Source organism: Phoenix dactylifera, unplaced genomic scaffold (assembly GCF_009389715.1).
Source record: "Phoenix dactylifera cultivar Barhee BC4 unplaced genomic scaffold, palm_55x_up_171113_PBpolish2nd_filt_p 001398F, whole genome shotgun sequence".
Lineage (NCBI taxonomy): Eukaryota > Viridiplantae > Streptophyta > Magnoliopsida > Arecales > Arecaceae > Phoenix > Phoenix dactylifera.
Genome location: NW_024068720.1, coordinates 21,901 through 45,507, shown reverse-complemented (window position 1 = coordinate 45,507; position 23,607 = coordinate 21,901). Strand labels below are relative to the sequence as shown.

Here is a 23,607-nt window from a genome sequence, read left to right as displayed (position 1 = left end):
AAATCATATGCTTTCAACCTTAAGTTCAATTGCGCCAGTACAGAGAAAATTGTCATTTCTTCCTCACAATCTTGAATCTTTCCAATTAAAACACCAAGATAAGCCAATTAGGCAGCCTCACCTTTGGAACAACAATCAGCTTCTTTTCAGCCTCGTGTACACCCATTACTCTGAGATCCATTGAAACATCTGCGAGTTCTGCTGACTCACGGAAATCACAAATTGTCCATGGTTCTTAAGCTCACTCATGAACTCATAATGTTGACTTTGAACAATAGACGATCTCTAAATGCCATAATTGTTGTTAAAGTTGATCAATGATGACAAAATGTTTCGTCAAGTGCCAACTATTGAAAAAACGAGAATTATAATTCGATTATATTAAACTGACTCATTTAGAACTATAAATATGTCTCGCTATTTTATGGTCATTCTGGCCAAAAACAATATAGACAAACCCATCTACATCATGAAGTTTACAAATAAAAATAAAAACAAGCAGAATTCCCGGCCAAAGGGAAGTGATAAATAATTAAATTAACAGAAAGACTTTGAAAAACACTAAACATAATGCAAGATAGAATACGTCAGGATTTATCTAAAACCATAGATATAGAGAGGCAAGGAGAGGGGGTCAAATCACTTCTTCAACGGTGAAGTAGCCTAGAATATATATATATATATATATATATATTATTCAACAACCCATATGTCTTGTGGCTCCCATTAAGCCCGAGAATTTAAGCTAGCAAAGTGATAAAAGCCAACTCCTGCCTAACCCAGTTAGCCAACAACAAAACTAGCACATAAAAGTTTACTAGTTTAGACTACCAAAGCTCACTGGCGGTAGCTGACTCTGTTCTTTTGCATAAAGTTTCAACGAGATCAGGGCTGCATCATGTGGAAGTACGGTTCTTTCAACCTTTCACCATTACTTGAAGAAGACCACAGGAAGAACCACGAGTATCTGGTCCGCGTGCCTATCCATATGCCCAAAGGTCAACGACTAGGGGACAAAAGTAGTTCATATTGTCAATACGAACACATCAGCCCATCCATTGTTATCCTTTAAAACTTTGAGACATCATCTTTTCCTACGTTTTTGTTATTCTTAAAACTTTGTGGCTCCATCTGTTCCCATGTTTCCCTGAGTGACCCGAATCCTAGCCTGTAAGATTATGATTTTCTTGTTCATTCCACTTGTAAAACAAGTTCATCTCGGCCGAGGGAGAAGGTAAAACATATAATTTTAGATGAGTAAATCTCAGTGCTTCATCACTGGAGATGTCTAAAATAGGTGAGTTCATGTGTCTAGATTGGGGACATATTCTCTTTTGTGGCAAAACATGGTTATAGTGAATGATGATAACGTAGGGAACAATCAAAACAACATCTAGAGTCCGAGTTTCATTAGAAGGTAACGAATGTGCGATGCAACGGAGGAGAAAAACAAAGAAGAGGACTTGTCAGAGGTCAACTCAACGATTCCCCTTTGCACGCATGTGAGCCTCTTATTTGAGGGGAGACCTTATGAAGCCCAACACTCACAAAGTGCTCTATGGCTGCTCCTTACCCTAGCGTTTCCTATAATCATATGGCAGTGGAAGCCACTTATCACTAAAGCACCCTCCTGCTGCTTTGCCACTTCCTCATGTTACATGGCATGAGCTCTTATAAAACTTCTCCATAGCCGTAGCTCTTCTCTTGTAATGTCGAAAAGGTGACTACTTTCAACCTCACATTGAGCTCCATGTGACAACTTGGGCAATGCCTCAGTGACTCTGAAGAATCTAAGGAAGGTGAACTTTAGTGTTGGCATCTAAATGCGCTTAGATATTTAAATCCAAGTCTTTTTGGCCGTGCCACTCATCTATATACCCAAGCCTAGTCTTGGCTTATTTGTGAAAGTAACTTTTGCAGCAATTGGCACCATCCAAATGGCTTGATCTCTACTGGTGCTCCTTCGACATCCATAGCACTGAATGAGAACATGACCTCTGATGACAATGGACGGTGACAAAGGACTCGTAAAAGCCAATGCCTGGAATGAGGCTAGCTAGCCATGGCTACAGTGCTCAGGCCATCTTTGTGATGGAAGGAGTCCATAAAGAAGTCATCAAATGAACTGTGAAGATAGCATTCAATGAATCATTATGTTTTGAGGGAAGACCTCAGCATTTGGCTATATTTATGATGAAAGGTCTGAATGTTCTCAATTTGCGAAGGTCAACACAGAAGTGAAAGTGTCACACTACTTGGACAAGTGCATCCCCTACAACCACGATGGAGGAGACATCCCTAACCTTTTGAAAAGCATGAACTCCAATACCAGTTCGTAAGAAAGCCCCTTTTTCTTGAAACAATTATTTTTTTAACCTCCTAGAATTCTAGTCCTGCAGTCTATGAAAGTCCTTTCGCTACTCAGAGAAGCACAATTCACGGTGGAGAGGAAAAGCAAACTAGAATCGAAGCTTCCATTTCAGAATTGATTTATCTTACCAAAAAGTGTCACTCGTGATGGGAGAATGTCCGTGAGGAGGAGGCAAGAAAGGGAGTTTCAGAGGGTCAACCAATGAGCCTGCATGCACTCAAAAACTATAGTAAGTGACCCTTATCCTGACTGGAAGAAAGCTGAGTGGAGGGAACACCCACATCCAAGAAGAATAAAAATTTCAGACTTTCTCAAACTATTCTCTGAAAGAATGGGAAGGTCTTTTCCTACTGAGGAGCACAGATCCTCTATGGTGAATGGTCTGTCATGCGGAACTCAATGACCATCGGATGGCTATCAAACAAAATAACTTTGCATGCCATACACACCTGTCCATCTTCTGATGGCAGCCATCGAGTGCGGCGCGGCACTCTGCGGTGCAAACCGCACACTGCAAGGGATCTTGGGCTGTTTCCTATTATGAGTCTTCCCGAACTAATCATAGGTTGAGAGGAAATCATAGTGGCAATGTGGAAGATGCCTTACTAGCTGGTCACTTTGCACATGATAGGTTTTTTAGGTGGAGTAAGCTAAAGTGCAATGTTCAGAATATCAGTAGAAAAAAGCATCAACCTATAGGCACTTACAGCTCACAGCACACTGATGTTAGACACAAGCTGCCCCAGAAGAACCTTGCCCAATGAAATCCAAATAATTCAACAGACAGCCTGTTGTCACATGAAACGAAGAGTGCCAAGTCTTTAAAGCCTAGCTAAAATCTGTAATTTGTAGCAGTTCATTGTGTACTCGATTAGTTCGGAATAGAGCATGTAAAAATTGCTAGGAACATTGATTGGATTATCAAGCAAAGGATAAGTAGATCCTCAATAGCTAGTTATCATCAATTGAATTGTCAAAACATGGCCAATTTATGTGAATCACAGCTGAACCTACTGTTGCAGGAATTGAAGTCCCTTAAAAAGTTATAAACGCTTGAAAACTGGAATCTTGGAAGATTATTGTTCTGGGATATAAAAAGGTTCCTCTGGTGATGTACAAAAAACTCAGGAAGTTGGCAATGCTTCGGACTGCAGAAAGATGACTCATAATCAACCTCTGCTTAACTTGGCCTAAATGAGCTATCAAATTTTTTTCTCGATCAATTGATCCTCGAAAAGACAACAAATTGCTCTTCATTCAGCAGGTTTGTGATTCCAAACGCTAGGCTCTCCAAGAGAGAACCTGAGATGATGCAATGTAATGGACCCATTCTACTCCTAGGAGTGTACTCGATATAATTTTTACAATGCAGTGGAGCATTCCATTTCTGTGACATGAAGCAAACCACAATGAGAGAGTTCAAGAACGACCGAGCATTTCTGCTTTACATAGATAGGCATCATTGAGTTTTATCACTTCATTCTTACTCCTTTATGGAGGCAAATAATCTCGTGTGCAAAAGGACTATTTAACGAAAATAGTGTTATCGCAAAGTTAAGCCATTCCTGTAAAAGTATGTAAGGCACCTATATCAAAAATCAAACCTAATGCAAGCAACAGGAACAACAAATATGAACAATTTTCTCAGAGATGCGTTCAGTGCCTACTGCTACAAAATGTTTTAATATCAACCATGAAGATTTAAGTGTGTCCTGGTGTGTGTGTGTGTGTGTCTTTGTACTCAAAAAGTAATTGGCCCCAAGTACTTCCATACAAAATCAATAACAAACCTTTTCAAATGAAAATCTACATCTTCGGCGAACACGTATATTGCCAAGAAACTAGGTAGACAACAGGTTGATACATGGCGGATAATTTAAATAGTATGATATTGTGTTCTGATTCAATTTATAGTTATTGAGTTATTACTTATATGCGTTTAAAGATGTCCGGATCAATTTTAATGGTTTGGATGCTCAAATTGCATGCCCTACCATATCTTTCACCTTGATAATATGTTAGCATCATCCACTTCCACTTGTGTTCAAGTAAAAGACATTCAGAAAACTTTTTTGTTTAGACATTGTTGATCATGATCCATGGTGATGTTGCTTTCCTTTTTATTTTTTTTTTGGTGCATGTGCATGAGTGCATGCATGCAAACTTTATTTTTTTTTTTAAAAAAAAAAAAAGTAGCCGCTGCAGACCATGGTCAATGGTAATTTGGCATGGGATTTTTTTTCTTTTGTGCATGGGCGTGAGAGGCTCTACCATGTCACCCATTTCCACTCAATGTTTATGTAAAAGACCTTCATAAAACTTGATTTTCTTGATTTTTTTTCAATGAAATTTAGACACCGAGCGGTGATTTTACATGGAATTTTTTTTTTAATTGTGTGCTTTTTGAAATTTAGAAATTGTATATCGTGGTCAATGGTGATTTTGTGAGTGTGAAATGTGAAGCTCAATCTTTACTACACTCAGGTGATTGATCATCAGGATCATCAGCATTCCTTATTGTATTACGTGGTGAAATAATTACTGAATTAATGAATTTTTCTTAAATGAAGAGAGAAGAGGTCTCTGCCATAAAAAATAAAGAGGCAGAGATAGATTAAAAAAATTGATGGGTGGATGCTGTGGAATGAGGATGCAAGATCATGGAGCAAGTGTGGCATGGGCAGAAGAATTCGGCCACCAAGGAGCTGCTCTCTGGTTAGGGTGGACTTGGTTTCATGAAGAAATCAATAAAATACATGATGTAAACTACCTGAAAGAGACTATTGAAAAGTAGGGCAAATTGCCCTTAGAGTGACATGTTCAGCACAAGATCAGCTAGAGGCATACACTGCGGCAGACAAGCAGAACTGCCTGCCTGTGCTGGTTAGTGGTGAACTTGAAACTTATTGGATCATACAAAATGTCAACATGTTTGTTTTCTAAGAAAGTTCTTGTCATTAGAGACCATGAACTGACATATTGTAGGATTGATTTATAACATATTGGAGGTCCAAATCAGCATGACGGGACATATACAAGATAGGATCAAAGGTTTGTGGTTTATAGGCATGCCACTGATCTTTCTGATCAGCCCATCCCTTCTTCCTTCATGCTTTCCTGTACAAAATCACATCTCTACATAAGATAAACGATAAGCAACCAATCTATAATGGGAATTAAGGTCTAAATAGTAAGGATGAATTGATAGGCAGGCACTGTTGACAATGCATAATCTAATGAACAGTCTTATAAGAGCACAATTCTCCGCTCGATACAAATTGCCCCATCTCTAGCAAACATCGTGATCTCAACATCCATATGTCCTTTCCAATAATAGATTTGTTAGCATATGTAATTTGCAAAATGAAAATAGATAGCATGTTGCTATCACCATTTAGGATAACCTGAGGTGAAAATTCTGATGGTAAATCATGAACTATATGCCAGGACTGTTCAATGCCATGAACTTCATCTGTTCATTCATAGCCAGCAGTTGTGCTTCCTTCTTATCAAGCATAGCAGTTAACCTGACATTCTCTTCCATAAGCTTCTGAACTTCAGCCTCCTTTTGCATTTTCTCTGCCTCAAGGCGAGCAGTCTTGGCAATTAACCTATAAAAGACCACAATTAAGTGATTAACACGATCAACATGATATTTTCTGCAGAAACCCAATTTTATATAAAGAAATTTAGTACCTCGCTGGATGTTTATCAAATATTTGTAGACGACCATCATTAAGATATGGCAAGAATATCAAATTTATGCAGAAATTCAAAAGATATGGCAAGAAACTCATGCATCAAAAAAAAAAGGACACCCCTAGGCTCCAGCACAAATGTTTCATGTATATAGAACTTGTAATAAAAATTTACAAAAGGACTAAATTTCTTTTCGGGTTACATATCTATATCTCTTTTTAAGATTACATCATCATAAAATTCTTGCCACCATAAAATCATTCTATTGAATAAAGCTGTAGTAGGCGTAGCCAGTGGTTTGGTGACACTTCAGTCAGCATGATGAGCAATGGTAGAACCACAATAAAGAGAGAAAATGCATACTAGGAGACAAGGATAGCTAATGGGCTTTTAATGAAAATGGGAGAAAACATACTCCAACATAGCATCCTGCTTGAGAAACTCAGTTACCGCTTGAGAAACTCAGTTCATCTTTATAAGAGCCAGTGGCAAAACTCGATCAGAGACAACAAGCAGGGTTCCACCCAGAGCCGACGTGCTGTCAGGAAATTTGATCCTTGGCTTGTGAGCAAGAGAAAGTCAACAGGCTTCAAGAAAAAGAGCCAATGGACTCTGAGGAAGTCCAAGGCTTAGCTGGTGACAAAGAGAGCCTATAGTTCTACAAGACGAAGGGGTTCACCTTAAGCTAGTAGAGAAGGGGATAGATTGATGGATATGTTGAAGATTGAAGGGGCTCACCCCAAGGTAGTAGAGAGGGAGATAGAGTGACAGATATGAGACACTTGAAGAGATGGGCAGGATGAGTTATGGATGTGTCTAGAGAGTAGTCCCTATCTCTCTCATGTATACATATATACATACATACTTACATATTGAGGCCGTTGGATTTTATTTGCTGGGTAAAAAATGAAACAAATGAAGTTAGATCAGCATTTATTATGGGAAAGGTCATGATAAAAGGTAAGTGTTTGATTGAGTCCAATCTAAGGGCCTAGGGTTGGGTTTTAGGGCTTGCTGAACACATGATCTATCCAGTTTGAGTCTGAAACCCCAACCCGACCTAATTATGAAAAGCGCTTACCCTATGTTATTGCTGTCTTGCATCACCAACCCCGTAAGCCTACAATTGTGTATTAGCAATGTTGGGGATTTTTACGTTGTTGCTTATACTTTTCCTAGGATCCACCTTCCCATTTAAGTCAACTCTTCCATAAAGTTGCCATGTCAGCAAAGTGACACCTTTGTGACTTAACCTTACACAAGTTAATTGCTTCCTCCTGCCCATGCTTTTCTTTTGTGGCCATGTATCTTCAACCATCATCTCAGCTAATCTTTTGGACGTGACATCATGGTGACATTATATTCTCTCATAGGCTCTTATACTCTCTAATCCAATAGAACCTACCAGTAGCATCACATGGTCAATTCACCTTTTCAGCAGTAGTCTTGAATTCTGATCCACTTACACTATGACATGGGGTTTAAGAAAGAGTTCAGTGACCTATAGACTTATGTACAAAAATAACACATGCATGTTTAATGTGTTTCTCATAAGCTTTTGATTGGACTTCTGTCCAATCTCTCTCTCAAAAAAAAAAAAGTGTTTTCATAAGCATTTTTACATTATTTTATGAATCAATGCATTTTGAATATCAATGAATTCACTGCATGGTTTTTACAAATGGTAGCGTGCGAGAGTTCCTTTAAGATTCTACATATTTGACTTTATACCAGAATAGCAATTCCATCAACTCCAATGCTTTTCCTCAAGTTTCAGCCACCATGTTTTTTTACGTTTCTCAAATGACAAAATGACACGCTCACATCGATTATTATAAACAAACACAACATGAGTGTCATATGAAAAACCAGATGATTGTTAAACAAACAGCATGACGCCAGTACAATTAACAATTAGTCTAACTTGCACTAGCTAAAAGACATTGGTTTGCTGTTACCCTAGAATAGCAAGAATGCTGTAACTACTAATTCTTGGAAGACACGTCCTATGGTAACCAAAGAGGGCTCAATGTTTAGATAGTGAGTAATTAAATTACATAAGCATGCATTATTTTGCAATTTCTTGGCAATTAATGCAATCACATTGTTACAAAGTAACATGCCATTTTCACTGAACCCAGTGATTTTCAGATCATAGAAAAATCAAATTAACTTGGTCTCTGTACAAATTTAATCAACTTCAAACACAATCTCAAAATCAGGAGCAAGTAGTAACACAAAGAAGCAAATCTGGCTTTACATGCGAAACAGTTAACTTCGGGGACACATTGAAGTTGAAGGTGAATCAAAAGAAGAAACATGAAGGATGCAATAGCAGATAGCAGGACTCCTTTTGTAACTGAAATGTTATGTATGCAGGTCATGCAAATTTAGGAGATTATATATTTATTGTAGACCATTATCAAATCCAAATTAGACTGCTACACTACAAAGGTAGTACGAAAGTCATGCTGCATCTGAAAAAATGTAAAAAGGAAAAAAAAAAGGAAGCATCATAAAGCAAGAACACAAGTGCATAATAAGGGGAAAATAAACAATAAGCATATGCTCAGAAAAATATGGATTTCATTCCAATGAAAAGCACAGCATTTGCAGTTAAGCAAAGTAACAGGATGATACCTTTCAAAAAGCTTTTCCATTGTTTGAAATTGTTTTTCTGAGGAAATAAGGGTTTCTCTCACACTGATGAGACTGCTAACATAGGATTTCAATGCCTCAAAATCTTGCTTTACATGGCAAAGCTCTTGTTCATTTTCTGCAGCTCGCTGTCGTTGTCTAGATATTTCCTGCACCATATCTTCAACTTTTTGCCGCATTTCATTCAAAATGTCATTTGCACCCAGTGCAAATTTTTCCATCTCTTCAACTTTTGCAGACATGCTATCAATTTGGAGTGTCTTCTTTCTAATTTCTTCCATGCCAAGATTAACTTTCTCTTTTTCGATGGCAGCTTCATTTTCTGCCATAATAACCTTTTTGACAAGAGACTCCATAACATCTGTTACCGTGTGCACTGACTTTAGTATTTCAACAAGGTACGCTCCATCATTTGCATCAATAGATCCAGACTCATTGCCGCTTGCCCGTAGTATTTCCTCCTCTGAACTTTCAAATGGAGAAAGATCAATATCCTTAGACCAGTCAGATAGTGGTATGCCATGTTTGTCAACCAGTCCCACTCCCTCCCGATGCTTGATCCCACATGAAGCATGGGCCATATGTGGATTAGCCATAATTCTTGCTTTCGACTTCAGGTAAGTCAGTAAGGTGGCAGCTATTTTGCCATTACGCCAAAGGTGTTCCAACTCCCTCTTTGCTTTGTCTTCAGAGCATTTAATGCTAGCCTTTACCTCCATAAGCTTTTCATGTAGTGCCTCAATTTGAGATTGGTGGCACTCCGACTCATGCCTACAGACATTGTTTGTTTGACTGAGGTGAGACTTAAAATTCAATGACTCACCTTCCTTACAGTCCTCCATGACCTCTTTATGTGTGCGATACTAGCAGATGATACAAGGTTTTCTGTTTAAGAGAAAAACATTAGATAGCAAAATAAAACGAGAGGAGATCTTGTACTATTTTTATCATTTCTTTTCATATTTTATAGTAAAAAGTGACAATTCTTTAGTAACACTAGATAAAGAGGAACGTGCTGTGCTTGCTAGTTGTGTTCGACAGACAAATAGTAGAGACACCAACATAATTGTAAAATTAATATGGCACAGAATGACAGCTTAATGAGTTAGATTAGAATGCCAACTGGATGCAAAAATGTTAAACATTAAGATCTTAATCCCCAGAAAAAATCTACAACTCTACTCAAGTAATGCTCAGCAAGTATTCATGCACCTCTGGAGCTTGCTTTGAGCAGGAAAAACTATTTAGAATGTTTCCTGTCAGTCTATAGACTAGAGCAGCTTTGTTATCCTGTGGAGAAGTCAATCTGCAACCATGAAATCTTCTGATTTCCAAAGTCCTGCTAATATGGACTGCTCAAGTTTCATCCATATTCATCCACATTATCTCTCCCTTAAACGAAGATGCTACAAAATTTCAGATATTTTGTTGTCCATACAAATAGGATTTCCATTTAAAAGATATTTATCCCAAATTAAGTAGCAACTTCTCCAAATGTGCAACACCAGTCCGTTTAATGCAAATGACCTTGTCAACATACTGACTTTGCCAAACAAACTACATCCTCCACCCTTCCAACATCTGATGCCATGCAAAAAAAACTGCCTACACTAAAAAACTGAGTTAAACATTTTACAAAAAAATTGGTTCATTATGGTTCATATAAACAAAGTATAAAAATATTGTCTGGTTACTTATCCTAGAACCTGTTATGAAGAAAGTGATCATTCAGAAGTGAGAAAAATAACTTTATTTATTTTAGGTTTTCAGTTAACTAGATCTTATGAAATTAGCAATCAAACAGCCCTTTAGTGACATCGCATGTAGCCCTTCAAAGAAACGAATGGAGGAGAAGGATTTATTAAGCTGGCCTTAAATAGTTAGGATGAGACTTGACAGTTACAGTAATACAGCCGCTTAACTAACAAATCATTTCTAAGGTTTCCTTTTGTAGCAGGAAGCCCATGATTAGCTTCGGACCAATTTAAGGACTTCGCCCACCACAGGTATGGATCAAAATAAGTTTCTCTCAGTCAAAAGGGTGAATTATGCTGCTCGATCCATCCAATTTGCAACCTCAAGATGAAAGTTACCACCAAAGTCCTGACTCCTTTAGGCATAAACTCCCTTGAGGACTAAATTGTGAGAAATCCTACTACCTTCTTGCACTCTTGCTTTTTAGCTCCCTTTGGCTTGATTGTTACTCCAAATTGACATTAATTGGTTAGACTGATATGAGGAACTATCTCATATGTTGACAATTTGGAAGCAAAACCCCTACTTTAGTCTCCATCTTCTAGGTCTTCGTAAAAGAAGAAAGATCTAGGAGGAAGAGATATTTGGCCAAGATTAATGATAAATGCAGAGAGTGGGCCTGGACTTTGACTCACTTTAATAGCACCAAGATTATGGCTGCAGAGATTAAGAAATTTAACAAGGGTTTTATGGGTAAGTAGACTTTGAACCTATATTGGCTGACCTTCATATATGCAGTGGTTGGCTATGATGACTTTTATGATTCAACATTTTTAGCATGCATGATCGTATGCATGCTGATCATATCTCAACTAAACCAAACTTGAAAAAGACCAAAGGTTGCACAAATTTTGCCTGAAATAAATTTCTGAACTGAAATGTTAGGTCCAAGTCTAGCAGGCTTAAAGCCCGAACTCATATAACCCATGGTTGGGCCAGATGCAGCCTTCAAAAAGCCTTAGCATAACCCTAGATTTCTCAATTTATGCAATTTTGCATTCCAATTGTATCAAGCAACCTACTGTATGGCGGATCTCTCTTTTCAACTGGCTATATGGTAACCTTTATTAGCTGGTCACCTAGGCCGGCCAGCACAAGATAGGCTTTAAAGGCTCTTGGTCTTGCTCTGATTCCATGAGGTAACCACTCTAGTAATAGCAACTTTCACCCCAAGCTTTTCCAATATAAACCTAACAACATGTCGGACAGTGAGATATCGGCTTCAAAACTCAAGCTGATACAAAAAGTTATATAAGTGCTAGGTGCATAAAGCTTATGGCTACCTTATAGGAACGCTAACAGGTTCTTTTTCTGCTTCTTTCTTTCAACAAAACAGTCGAGTGAATATATTTCCACATGTAAAGAACCAAATTAACTAGTAATAACACCAGCAAACAACAGGAGGATGTGTTTCAGTTCTATTCGTCCATTTTAATTCATTCTTTCTTTTTGTTCACACAAAACAACTTGGCTCTGCTATGGCTAGGTTCAAAAAAGAAATTATATGGTTCAATATCAACCAGCCAAATATCTAACATTTGATCTCAATGGTATCAACAATGGTAAAAGAAAATGATACTCCGTTTAATATCCCAACATAATGCATTAACGATCAAAATAGCAGCTAACCATGCCACAAAATAAACAGCAGCGAGAATATTGAGGCAAATAATTGAAGAAACTCTAGCAGGTAAAAAAAAAAAAAAGACTGTACTTTTAGAGGATTCAGCACATAAAAATCTACCGACTCCGCAATAATAATTCGACGTTCGGAGAAACACAGTAAACGGCATGGACTGGCCAAAACTATTCAAAACCCCTAATCCTAACCCTAGCGGTGACCCAATTAGATTCCGATTCCCAGTAGGAAGAACGGAGAAGCAATTGGGCGAAAGAGATTAAAGGCAATCCAATCGGGGAAAGTACCTTGAAGTAATTTCTTCGTGACGAAAGCGTTGATCCTCCGTTGCCTTCTTTCCCCAAACCTCTCGCCCCCTCTCCCTTCCCCTCCCCGTCCACCTCCCCGCTTCTTTTTATTTGGTGTTAGGTGTTTGGGGGGCGTATCTCTCAGCTAGCCTTTACATACCTCGCTCTTGCCGGCATTACGGGTTTGGGTACATGATTCCCGCTAGAGTAACACTACGCGGCCCAAACCTGGAACCCAAGAAAAGGTTCGCAAAATGCTACTCAAGTTGCGACACGCCATGTGATACGGAGGGAGCGAGGGACACGCTATGGCGTCAACAAATAATGGGGTGTTCGCCGGTTCAAACCGGTCCGTTTAAATTTTATTTTTTTGAAATCGAACCGATTTAAATTAATTTTTAAAATTTACATCAAAACTGAATAAAATATATACTACAAGTGGATAAAACCAGTCTAAAAAAATCAGTTCAATTTGGTTTGATTTTTCAGATTGTGAGCTAAAGAGGCTTTTTGTCAAAAGCAACCAAATGCAGTGGCTAAATAGACTTCTATCTATTTTAGTTTGAACGGGCTAAATTGGCAATTTTAGAAAGTTAAGATAGGCTCCTATATATATAACTCTATAAGAAGAAGATTGCCAAAATAACCTCGCAGTATGAAGCAAATAGGCAATCGATGACTTATGACATGTAGATGTGGAGCGTTCTTTTGCTTTATGATATGATTTATGATGATGAATTTAATGATTAATTTGAATAACTAATCCAAGCAAAATATATTTTTTCAGAATGAAGCAATATAGTTTTTTTAACTATATTTCTAGTTTTGGTTTGTGCATTTATTTTCAGTTATTAGTTAGATGATGGATAGAAAGAATGTTACTATAAAAGAATGCATTAGTATGGGAGAGATGAGAGACATGTTCCTAAGATGGTGTGGGGCAGAAAATCAAGTTAGATAATGAGCACTGGACTTGAGCAATGACCTAGGTCCAAGCCTAACCTAAGTATATTGTCAATAGCTTAAAAACCTTAGCCTAAGCCTATCTCAGTCCAGCCTAGAACCTAAGATATTAAAGTCCGAGCCATGCTTGCTATTTAAGAACTAAGCTTGAGGATTGATCTGAATATGGTGGGGGTTGGGGGGTTAGGTGAGGGGGCCTTGGTGGAAGGAGGAAGATATAGGGTAAAGCAACAGGTTAAGAAGCAATGGATGCTTTTGAGTTATGTTGGAAGGGGGAGAGAGAAAAGGATGGACAGATGGAATATCAGAGAGAGAGATAGAGAGAGAGGAGGCGTCAACCTAGGAGGGAATGAAAGAGAATGAGAGAGCAAGAGAGGATGAGGTAGAATGGCAAACAACAAATTACTCCCCTTGCAAGTAGAGAGAGCTGCAGGCCCTCTTGTGTTGCTTTTCTTTACTTGATGGAGTGTAGTCTCCTATACAGTAGTTAATTCTAGCATTGAGTCCATTCTTTCATCAAAACTATGTGATCCCCTTCTGATCATTCAGTGTCAAGAAACTTCCTTTGATGTTGTGGGAGATGTGGTGGTTCCTAGTAGTGCAATGGATAATCTATTATCTGGTAAGAAAAAAAAATAAAAAAGAAAGAGAAACCAAGGATTTATAGTGAGAGAAAATTAGGAATAATTGGATCAAAAATCAGCAAGAGTGGCAAATAGCAACTGCTTTCTATGATGGCTTCAATATGGTGCAACATGATTTTAAATAATAGTATTATTATCATTTTAGTGGTTGTTATAATGATTTCGAGCACCTCTCATTATATCATTGGGGCAGATAGCATATAGCTATTATTTTTTTATTATATTCAGTTATTTTTCATTATAATGTACCATTATAATATAATAATAGCCATTATTTTCATTTATATCATTTCTAAAATAAAATATCTTTAACATTCATTTTTCTCTCAAAAATCTTCCAAAAAAATGCATGTCTAAATATTTTAATATTAAAATCTGAAATTAGGATGTTAACTCTAAAAATAATACTACATGCAGCATTTTAAAGATATCTTTGCTATGCAATAAATTAATAGATGCATAATTGCCATGAATACAATAATGACAGTTACACGTATAAATCGATGATATTGCTTATGTGCATCTTGCTATTAAGTATTTAGGTGCAAACAATTTTATAAAGACCTCAAAATGGCAATATGCAAATAAGCTTCTGAAAAAAAAAAAAAAAAAAAGTCTCACAGAAGACTCTCAAAATAACGAAATATCAAAATAAGCTCTAACGACTGGCAAATAACAAAATACTCTAATAAGTCCAAATAACATAAAATCACTTACTGAATAAAATCAAACTGGCTGGAACATTCTTCTGCGGCGAATGTAGATTTGAGTGACGGATGATCTGGCACTGGTATCCGCACTAGCATCTTACATGCAAAATAATTTGTTTGGTTAGGTGATAAGTGAAATAGTTTTGTGATTGTTTATAGTTTTTTTCGTGACAACGGCTGGCGGTCGTCAAACGGAATGCAACGGTAAACTCATACCACAACAGTTCGGGGAGCGTCCTTTGCGCAGCGACAGCAACGTTATCGCGAACGTCACTTTGGGTCCACCTGCACGGGAAAAAGCCCTCGGGACCTCCGATCCGTGATCCATCAATCAAACGGCCAGTATCCAATGCCCAAAACAGATTCCGTACCTCCGGCCGTCCGTCGTCTATCCACTCGCTCACCTGTAAGCACCGACGTAGCCATCCACGTAGGATAGAGATACGATACGCCCCGGTGAGGGAGAACCAAGAACCAGTTCAAATCGAGACGGCCGGGTGGGGGCGAGGCGACGGTCTTTCTCTCCCTCGCCGTTCTCTGGCTTTAAAAGAAGAGCAGCTACACGGTAAAAAGAGCTCTCGCTCGCCGTATTTCGTACCCTTGAAGACTTGGCGATATCTACTCCCTTTTCCTTTCTCTCTCTGTCGCTTCTTTTATCGTTATCGTCTCGGTGGAAGGATTTTGTCTCCCTCTTTCCCTCTTGCGGCCAATCTCGGAAAGGTATCGGTCTTTACTCTTTACCCTCTTTCCTCTTCTCTTCCGATGTCGGCTTCGTCGCCTTAAATCAGCATGTCTTGCGCTTCTTCTCGGATTTTTGCACCGAATAAGGGTTCTTTTGCGGCTTCTGTACTGATGCTTGATTTGTTTTCTTGATCAGTTTTAAGGGTTTTCTCTTTTGTTTCTTGCGATGGAAATCGGTGGGATTTTGGCTCATATTCTGCAATGCGGAGATATGCGGAGTTGATTTCAGTCAGATCTTTAAATCCAGGGTTTTCCTGCACGGCGTTCTTTTTTTTCTGTGTTTTCCTTGCCCCTAGTTTTGTTACACTCCGCTCTCCAATAAGCTTTTTAGTTAATTTTCTGCTGCAGACGCGCGCGCACACTTCCAATGATCCGGGAATCACGGTACAGTAATCTTTTCTTGTTTATATAATAATGCCGTCTGTTTTCATTTTCCTTGACTTCTAGTGCTTGGTGTTGCTGAAGGGGGCTCAGGAAGCGGCCGTAACTTTCTACATATTTGGTGGATCAAGATGATGGGAAGTTTTGTTACAAGAGCCTTGGTGTTAGTAATTCTGACATGGATTAGTTTTTTTGGTTTTTTAGCTGCTTCATTACATTCGAGTAGATCTTCGTTTCATGTTTCTTGTCTTCAGAAATCTTTTTTCAAAAAAGTGAATTTGGATGAGAACTCGAGCGTTTCTGTCTGCAGATTGGTCCTTGGCTATGCTTATCCGGCCTATGAATGCTTCAAAGCTGTGGAGTTGAACAAGCCAGAGGTTGAACAGCTGATATTCTGGTGTCAGTATTGGTACGTTCTTGTTGCTTGTCGGTGGAAAGATTTTATTTTCAATCCTATCTTCTGGTCACTTGTGGGACTAAAAGGAGACCTTTCGATTTTAATTCATTTTTCTAGGATTTTAGTTGCTGCACTGACCGTCTTTGAGAGGGTTGGAGAATCTTTTATTTCATGGTAAGGTAGCTCAGTGGTTTGGAAATTTGGGCTCCACAGCCTTGCTTTCTTTACTTTTATTCAGCTTTTCTTGTTACAACTTGGGATCTTATCTACTTTCTTGAAGGGTACCAATGTACAACGAGGCAAAGCTGGCATCCTTTGTATATCTTTGGTACCCAAAAACAAAGGTGAAATCTATGCCCTCTCGGGCTATGGCATGTTATCTCATCTATAGTTATAATTTTTTTAATTAGTGAATTTATGGCAGGGAACCACATATGTCTATGAAACTTTCTTTCGGCCATATGTTGCAAAGCATGAGAATGAAATAGATCGTAACTTACTTGAGCTGAGAACGAGAGCTGGGGATATTGTTGCCCTTTATTGGCAAAAGACTGCAAGCTATGGCCAGACAAGGCTTTTTGAAGTCTTACAGTACATTGCTTCGCAGTCACCCTCGCAGTCATCGAGATCACACCCTGTCCAGGTGCTTATTGAGAAGAGTAAATAGGTCTTACTGTGTTCTCTTTGTTTTTCTTTTCTTCTAATTATAATGAAATTTTACCCGACCACTCAATCTACTTGACAATCTAGAAATATAGCTTTTTGCACTGCCTCTAGCATTTGCTTGCTTTTCATTTGCTTAAGAAGGCACATTTATCTGATATGACAAAATTGTGGTCATTCACTATGATTCTTCTATACATTCTGGGTTAAAGTGAAAAGAATCGATGGGTCCAGTAGTAGAACCTTCTTTTAATTTGCAATATATTGATTGTGTGTTTATCTCCAGCAGACCACTATAAGCTAATAACACCAATCATGAAGAATGTTCTCCCAGTGTACTAAAGCTTTTTCCTTTGTCAAGTAGAGATTGTAAGGTTACTAAAATACTTTTCTTTTTTTTCCACCTATTGCAAGTAGAGATTGCAAGGAAACCTGTATCCTATTCTCCTAGCAATGTAGTATTTGGCATGCCATATCAATGCCCTTGTTTTTATATCAATTTAGAATTTGCTGTGATCAAGCTTATTGAAGTACTAAGGATTGTCATGATATGCAACATAACCTAGGAGAAACTTTCCTCCATTTAAAAATTAAGCAAAAACAAGAAGCATTATCCTGATCTGGTGTTAGGAACCAGATGTTTAAATTTGTGGATACATTGGAAGGATTAATAATGTTTCCCAGTGGACTACCTTATTAAGTGAAATGATTGGGCGAGTCACCCCTTAACAATAGCCCCACATTGATGCTTTGATTGGTCATGTACAATCCTTCTTGTGGAATATTGCCATGCATGTTGTTGGGGCCTAGGTGGTCTCACCAGTCTTAGGAGCATGCTCTACTGTGTTTCTACAAGCATTGTGTCGCATATCATCACCTATGTGGAGGAACCCATCTATATGTTTATTTGTGGGGTTGAATGGTTTTTTGATGGAACCAATGGTTTATATTACTGCCATATGCTACCGTATATGCTGATCAGCATAGCAGCTGGTATATGATGAACTCATTCTAGTCATCCCAAAAATTAAACAGATAATGTTAAAGTAATAAAAATATGAATTAGTTAAGAACCAGAAAGATTAAACTTTATAGGAAAGTAAAAGTACATATTTATTTTTTAAATTAAATATCTAACGATTAGCAAGTCTGATGTCTTTGATTTGAAAATTTCTATGATTGTCCGTTGTGGTGATGCATATGCATTACACAATAATTAGAGTTTTTTTTAGTATAGTTGTAACAAAAGCCATGCATGTTATTCTATTATAGTAAGCACCTCCTTTATTCCTCCTCCTCCTCTCTCTCTCTTTCTCTCTCAATTCCTTGCTCCAATGGCAATGACCCGATCCTTGCTCTAGTGACAATGATCCAAAAATATATAAACATGTCTTAAATCCAAAGTGTTCAGCATGCTGGCAATATACAAAGATTAGTTTGTATTTGAAACTCATTGTGGATTGTATGCAGTTTATCGTGGAAAAAATGTGGACTAGTGTGTGACTTCATGAAGTTAGAAAGCTGATTTGTAAAGAAACTATGTAGTAAGGGGTGTCGTCTCAGCGACATGGTATGAAATGATAATTAATCTAATATGCTTGGTACAATATGGAGTATCAAATCATTGAAAATTGAGCAATATTTTAATTATCACAACTAAGGCTGCTAGTCGTGTTTGAAGATGCCCCTTGTTTTAGTAAATTAGGCATTGAAGCTAGGCCTCCTCAACAGAGATACGAACAATGGTGCCATACTCAGCTTTAACAAACAAATGAGAAATGATGACTTGCTTCTTTCTCTGTCTTTAAAATAAATAACATAGTTAGTGATAGATCCAGGACACATGGCTTCACTAGCGCAATCAACATCTAAGTGCAAAGTTGGAGCAGAGAAAAGGATGAGAAATTGAGGGCCAAGGTGGTGATGGCATGAATAAAGATAGCTAAGAATGCTATTTAGGCTACATGAGATGGCGTTGTAATGAACTTGTCGGCCATAGGAATGCATAGACAATGTCATCAAGTGGTCTTCCAATGAGATGACATTATCAAGAAGGATCAAGAAAAGGGTCACCATCATCCATTCTTCAAACGAATCTTAACGGGTGTTGAAGCAATTTTAGTGCCTATAAATTGAGCATAAGAGATGATAGTAGTAATAAACAGACATTTATGTGTCTGTATATATACTACGCATCAAGCTTCAGGAAATACCAAAGATAATGAAGATTCTTTATTTCAAACTACCTTTGAAGATACTTGGCACCTTATCGTTATAATAGGACATAAATTGTGATAATCATGTTACCCTTGTTAAAAAATGAAATGATTGGAACAGAAATAGCAGGACCATTAGAGGGATGCATGCGCTTGCATTTAGACTTATTTTACTATTTGTCCTTTTGACTCTGTTTACACCTTGACGGAAACTATAAATTTAAAATCCAGCTTGCAAATTTAATGGTGGTGGTTTTAGTTTGAAACTTGGTTACTAGATGTAATATTTGTTATATTATATCTATCACAACACAACATTTCCAAAGCAAAGATCTTGCCACGGGAAAGGCATTGAGCCAACTTCCATGTCGTGAAAAAACACAATGTATATCAGTGACGCTGCAGCATTGGAGTTGTTGACCCACTGTCATACATTACGCATACCTTCTCCTCCTCCTCCTCCTCTCTCTCTCTCTCTCTCTCATTCTTTTCTTATTTTATTTATCCCTTTCAACAAGTAGACGAGATGAAGATTGAAGCGAGGGTTGTTTTTAGAAGAGAAGAAGGTTGTTTGTTTGTAGGGTTTGGGCAGAGGGATGGATCTAGCGTTCCTCGACGATATCATAAACTGCCTGGTGGAGGTGCGATCGGCAAGGCCAGGCCAGCAGGTCCAGCTACCCAAGGCAGAGATCCAGCAGCTCTGCGTTGTGTCATGGGATATCTTTCTTAGCCAGCCTAATCTACCAGGACTTGAATCTCCCATCAAGATCTTCGGTCAGCTCTCTCTCTCTCTCTCTCTCTCTCTCTCTCTCTCTCTCTGTGTGTGTGTGTGTACTGTAGGGAGATCCTTACCTTGTTCTGTTTCTTGTTTAATCAGTTCAAAAGGTTTGCGTAGGATCCATATTTCATGTTAGAGATTTGCTTTGGTGGTTCGGAAGAATCTTAGTTGTTCATGGGAAGGGAGATTGGCATAAATATGGAAAGAAAGTTGAGCTCTTCCCAGGGGAAAATGATATTGCAAGTTCAAAAGAAACCTAGGGTTTCTTTATCAAGAAAGATGGGTTGAGTTTTTGATAAAGATCTGATCTTGGAAAAAATGTAATCATGCACGTTACTTATTCAGGTTTTACTGTCACATTTTGTGTTCCCTTTTGCCCTGACGGATGTCTATGATCTTTTGCCATTTAATGGTTCAACTTTTTTTATGTGATCTCTTTTAGTAATTGGAAATTTGAGAAAACTGAAATCATTATTTTCTTGTTTATTTTTTTAGGATATCTATATTAGAGGTACAATTTCTGCCAGCTGCATATTCTCTAGCTTGCAAAGCTGTTAAGGAAAATAGCTCTGGAACTTGTGCGTCTTCCCAGTGACGCAATCAACCTGTGAAAGTTCAACTCTTTTTGCTTTGATTTAGTTAACACAGGAGCCAACCTACATGCTATATTACATCTATTACTTTGGCCTAAACTAAAGAATAAACATATATTATATCTAGGCAGTATATCTTGGTGCTTGGGAACTCAGGGACCAATGTGGACAGCCTGTCTGCCTCAGCTACTTTGTTGTTTTAAATGAAGTATTCTAAAACCTCCTACAGTTCTTTGGTATTTCGCATTTGTACAGATGCAAAATAACCACTTCAATGACTGCAAATTTTATTATGTGAACGGAATTACACAAAATAAAACCTAGGTTTAAATTTATACATATCAAAAAACTCTAGAACTTCCAAATGATCTTAGAGATTAGAACTTCTTGTACCATAAAATACGACTTGAACATAAAGATCTACAAAAAATATGTACTCATTTGAGGATAAAATGCCCAATCTTTGATGCTTTCTACATAAATGTTGAGTATAACTGTGCATCATCTATAGTTAACTTTTCTGATGCATTGTTATATTTAATCCTACCCTGAATGCTTGTTCATTGAGTGTGAAGAAGCTCTACTTCTTTGGGTAACTGTTTATTCTGCGTGCATTGTTTGTAAGAGGAGATACTTGCATGATTCCTAAGACTAGGGCGTCTGCTTGTAAAAGGAAGATAGCTGTTGGTTTTGACTTTGAGATAGTTGTTGGTTTGCCCATGGATTTCTTAAACGTGACAAAGTTATCTCTCCTGGGAATTTGTATGTAATGCTCTGTTTCATTTTCAAGTTTCAGATGGTATCAGAAGGGCAGTTTTTGAGGTAGGAAAATCTATAAAAGCTGTAAAGGATTAAATGTCATCATTGTTTCTATCTATATAAACTAAATAAATTGCTAGCATATATTGAGGTTTATGTCGTGGCAGGATCTTGAATTATTGAAGTTCCAAATGTTAGATTCTAGACTCTTGATAACATTTGTTTTCGAGTTTCATACTTGTTTCAAATATAGCACCAGCTTTTTGACTACACTCAATTTTATTGATGAGTTGTTATATTGGCACTAAGCAATGCCAGCAGCCTCGGCAGATCCGCCGAATGGCATCTACGACGGCTGCTCGCCAACAAACAGTCTCACAAGAGCATCAACAGCAAACATGTGCACCATCCAACCCCACTAAGAGGCAGTTGCAAGAACCAGCCCCTCTGGTTGCCCAGCCGCCAGCCTCACCAGCACTTACCAGCTTGCCTAGTTCTGAAGTCACCGCTCTTCCTACTCCAGCAGGTGATGGAGAAGCAATGCAGGTAGAAGTGGCCAATGCTGCATCCAAAGAAGACACAAATCCTCCCTCACAAGAGACTCCCATGGAAGAGGCAATCCGCATGACCCGTGGCAGGTTGAGAAAAAGAGCTGCTGCTGCTGGTCCCTCAATTCGTTAGTAGCATCTCTTGCCTGCTCTCTCAATATTTCCTCGAGCATTGCTTGTTCGTTGGTAGAGTGGAAATGTGGGGCGATTGATTTGAGTGCATTCTTTTGAATCCATCCATCAACACATATGTAAATAACCTAGAACAAGGTGGAGATGCATGTGTAGACAAGCATCTAGTTGATGAGTTTAGGGGGCCTTGATGATATCTATGCAAGTGGCTGATTAGTTCTTAATAAACTGCATCTGGATATGGCAGCAGGGGACCAGAGATGGAGGCGAAGCTTAGTTCATGGAAGAGGATTCACTCCGTTTGTGATGAATGGATACAAAAATGAAACAAGATCACTGCATGCACATGATTGAATTCCCAATCCTTTCGGGGCTGGGGCATAATCATGATTCCATGCTCTGTTGCAGAGTCATTTTGCCTGCCTTTTTAATTGTATTTGGTATCGGATGCTTAGAAGTTTAGTAATGACAATCAGGGGTGGCATCTATCATTTCCTTTGGTATTACCACCATTGCCATTATTACCGCTGGACGGCTAGGCTACCATTGCCTTTTTAGTTAAGCAGTTGGACCCGTTGGAATGTAATGGCTGGAGGATGCAATATCTTGATTATGTTTTACAGCAGTTGGCATCCATTTCTAATTTTCTACTGGCTTGGCATCTTTTTCATGGCTTCAGCTTTGGTTCATTATTATACTGTGTCATTCATTGTAAATATCAAAATACCTGATTCTTTAGTTTTACTTGATGGTCCTGGGGAACCTCTGAAGCAAGCTAGGAAAATATACGACCGTCTTATCATAATTACTGATCTTCTGCCCAGATCCATTGTCTTCCCTCCGTCCCCCATGTAGGTAGCTGATGCTTCATTTTCAGCTTGTTTCTTCCCAAGAGCTCATGTTACCAGTTCTTCTGGTTCCGATTGATGGTGAGGTATAATAAATTCGACTCCTGTATGCAGAATGTTGTGGCCTAGGAGAATATAGATCTTGTTTTTTCCCAGTTTTGCTGGTAAATCAACACCGTAACAACATTTAAAGTCGAAGAAGCACAATTGAATTTTAGGACTTCGCAATGCCTAACTGGGAAAATGTACACTGATCAAATGTGGGGGCGTGATAACCACACACACAAGATTTGTATTGGACATTCCGTCGGTGATTGTGTACGACGTATTGACAAATTTTTCCCTTCTAGTAGGAATGTAAATGACAAACACTTGGTACCATTCATTCCAAACCGACATTTTCATTTATAAATAAAATTGCATTGCAAAAAAGGCCTCAAAACACTTGAAAAAAAAGAACACCTGCATGTTTAGGAAGTGCCCCATTGCAAAAGAGGCCTCATCATTGATCCTCTCTAGTTCGGGTTTGAACCGGACCCCAAGTTTACAATTACTGCCATCCGCAGATCAAGTGACAGCAGTGATTGCATAGGCCTAACGTGGTACAAGGGCAGCATACATAATGCATGGTCCTATGAGGCCCATGTAATCACGAAAGCTGTGGTTGGAGGACTGGACCACTCCAGTTCAACCCCAAACTGGGGAGGATCCCTGATTCGAGCCAACAAAAAAAAAAAAAAGACATCAGGATAGCACGAGTAGCCTACCTTGCTCGCAAGCCATCATCAGCACCCCATTACTTGGAGTTCAGAAAGTCAATCCATT

The 23,607-nt window shown here is 38.4% G+C and overlaps 2 protein-coding genes across 25 annotated transcripts; one reads left to right on the top strand and one right to left on the bottom strand.

Annotated features, from left to right (window-relative positions):
* Positions 1-5,538: 5,538 nt before the first annotated feature.
* Positions 5,539-12,586, bottom strand: LOC120108567. The gene is made up of 3 exons (XM_039122204.1): positions 12,410-12,586; positions 8,711-9,613; positions 5,539-5,982 (listed from the first exon to the last, which is right to left on the bottom strand). The coding sequence occupies exons 2-3, from the start codon at positions 9,568-9,570 to the stop codon at positions 5,808-5,810; spliced, it is 1,035 nt and encodes a 344-aa protein (XP_038978132.1). The 5' UTR covers positions 9,571-9,613; positions 12,410-12,586; the 3' UTR covers positions 5,539-5,807.
* A 2,605-nt stretch (positions 12,587-15,191) lies between these two features.
* On the top strand, positions 15,192-22,578 carry LOC103703881 (putative HVA22-like protein g). Of its 24 annotated transcripts, none has more exons than XM_039122216.1 (9): positions 15,197-15,446; positions 15,604-15,695; positions 15,816-15,851; positions 15,942-16,011; positions 16,159-16,257; positions 16,363-16,419; positions 16,526-16,589; positions 16,670-16,888; positions 21,564-22,556. In XM_039122216.1, the coding sequence occupies exons 4-9, from the start codon at positions 15,980-15,982 to the stop codon at positions 21,933-21,935; spliced, it is 843 nt and encodes a 280-aa protein (XP_038978144.1). In that variant the 5' UTR covers positions 15,197-15,446; positions 15,604-15,695; positions 15,816-15,851; positions 15,942-15,979; the 3' UTR covers positions 21,936-22,556. The 24 variants fall into 24 exon arrangements, with proteins under 24 accessions (XP_038978142.1, XP_026659141.2, XP_026659139.2 ...); XM_008786911.4 differs by having other exon boundaries at positions 15,933-16,011; XM_039122214.1 differs by having other exon boundaries at positions 15,192-15,446; positions 15,604-15,851; positions 15,933-16,011; ... (1 more) ...; positions 21,585-21,725; positions 21,774-22,578.
* Positions 22,579-23,607: the final 1,029 nt, after the last annotated feature.

Coding starts and splice junctions, on each gene's coding strand:
- LOC120108567 (XM_039122204.1), bottom strand. CDS start 9,570: ATGGAGGACTGTAAGGAAGGTGAGTCATTGAATTTTAAGTCTCACCTC. Junction 5,983..8,710: donor ATGGAAAAGCTTTTTGAAAG/GTATCATCCTGT, acceptor GGTCTTTTATAG/GTTAATTGCCAAGACTGCTC.
- LOC103703881 (XM_026803342.2), top strand. CDS start 15,980: ATGATGGGAAGTTTTGTTACAAGAGCCTTGGT. Junction 16,420..16,525: donor GGAGAATCTTTTATTTCATG/GTAAGGTAGCTC, acceptor ACTTTCTTGAAG/GGTACCAATGTACAACGAGG. Junction 16,889..21,563: donor CGAGATCACACCCTGTCCAG/GTGCTTATTGAG, acceptor ATTGGCACTAAG/CAATGCCAGCAGCCTCGGCA.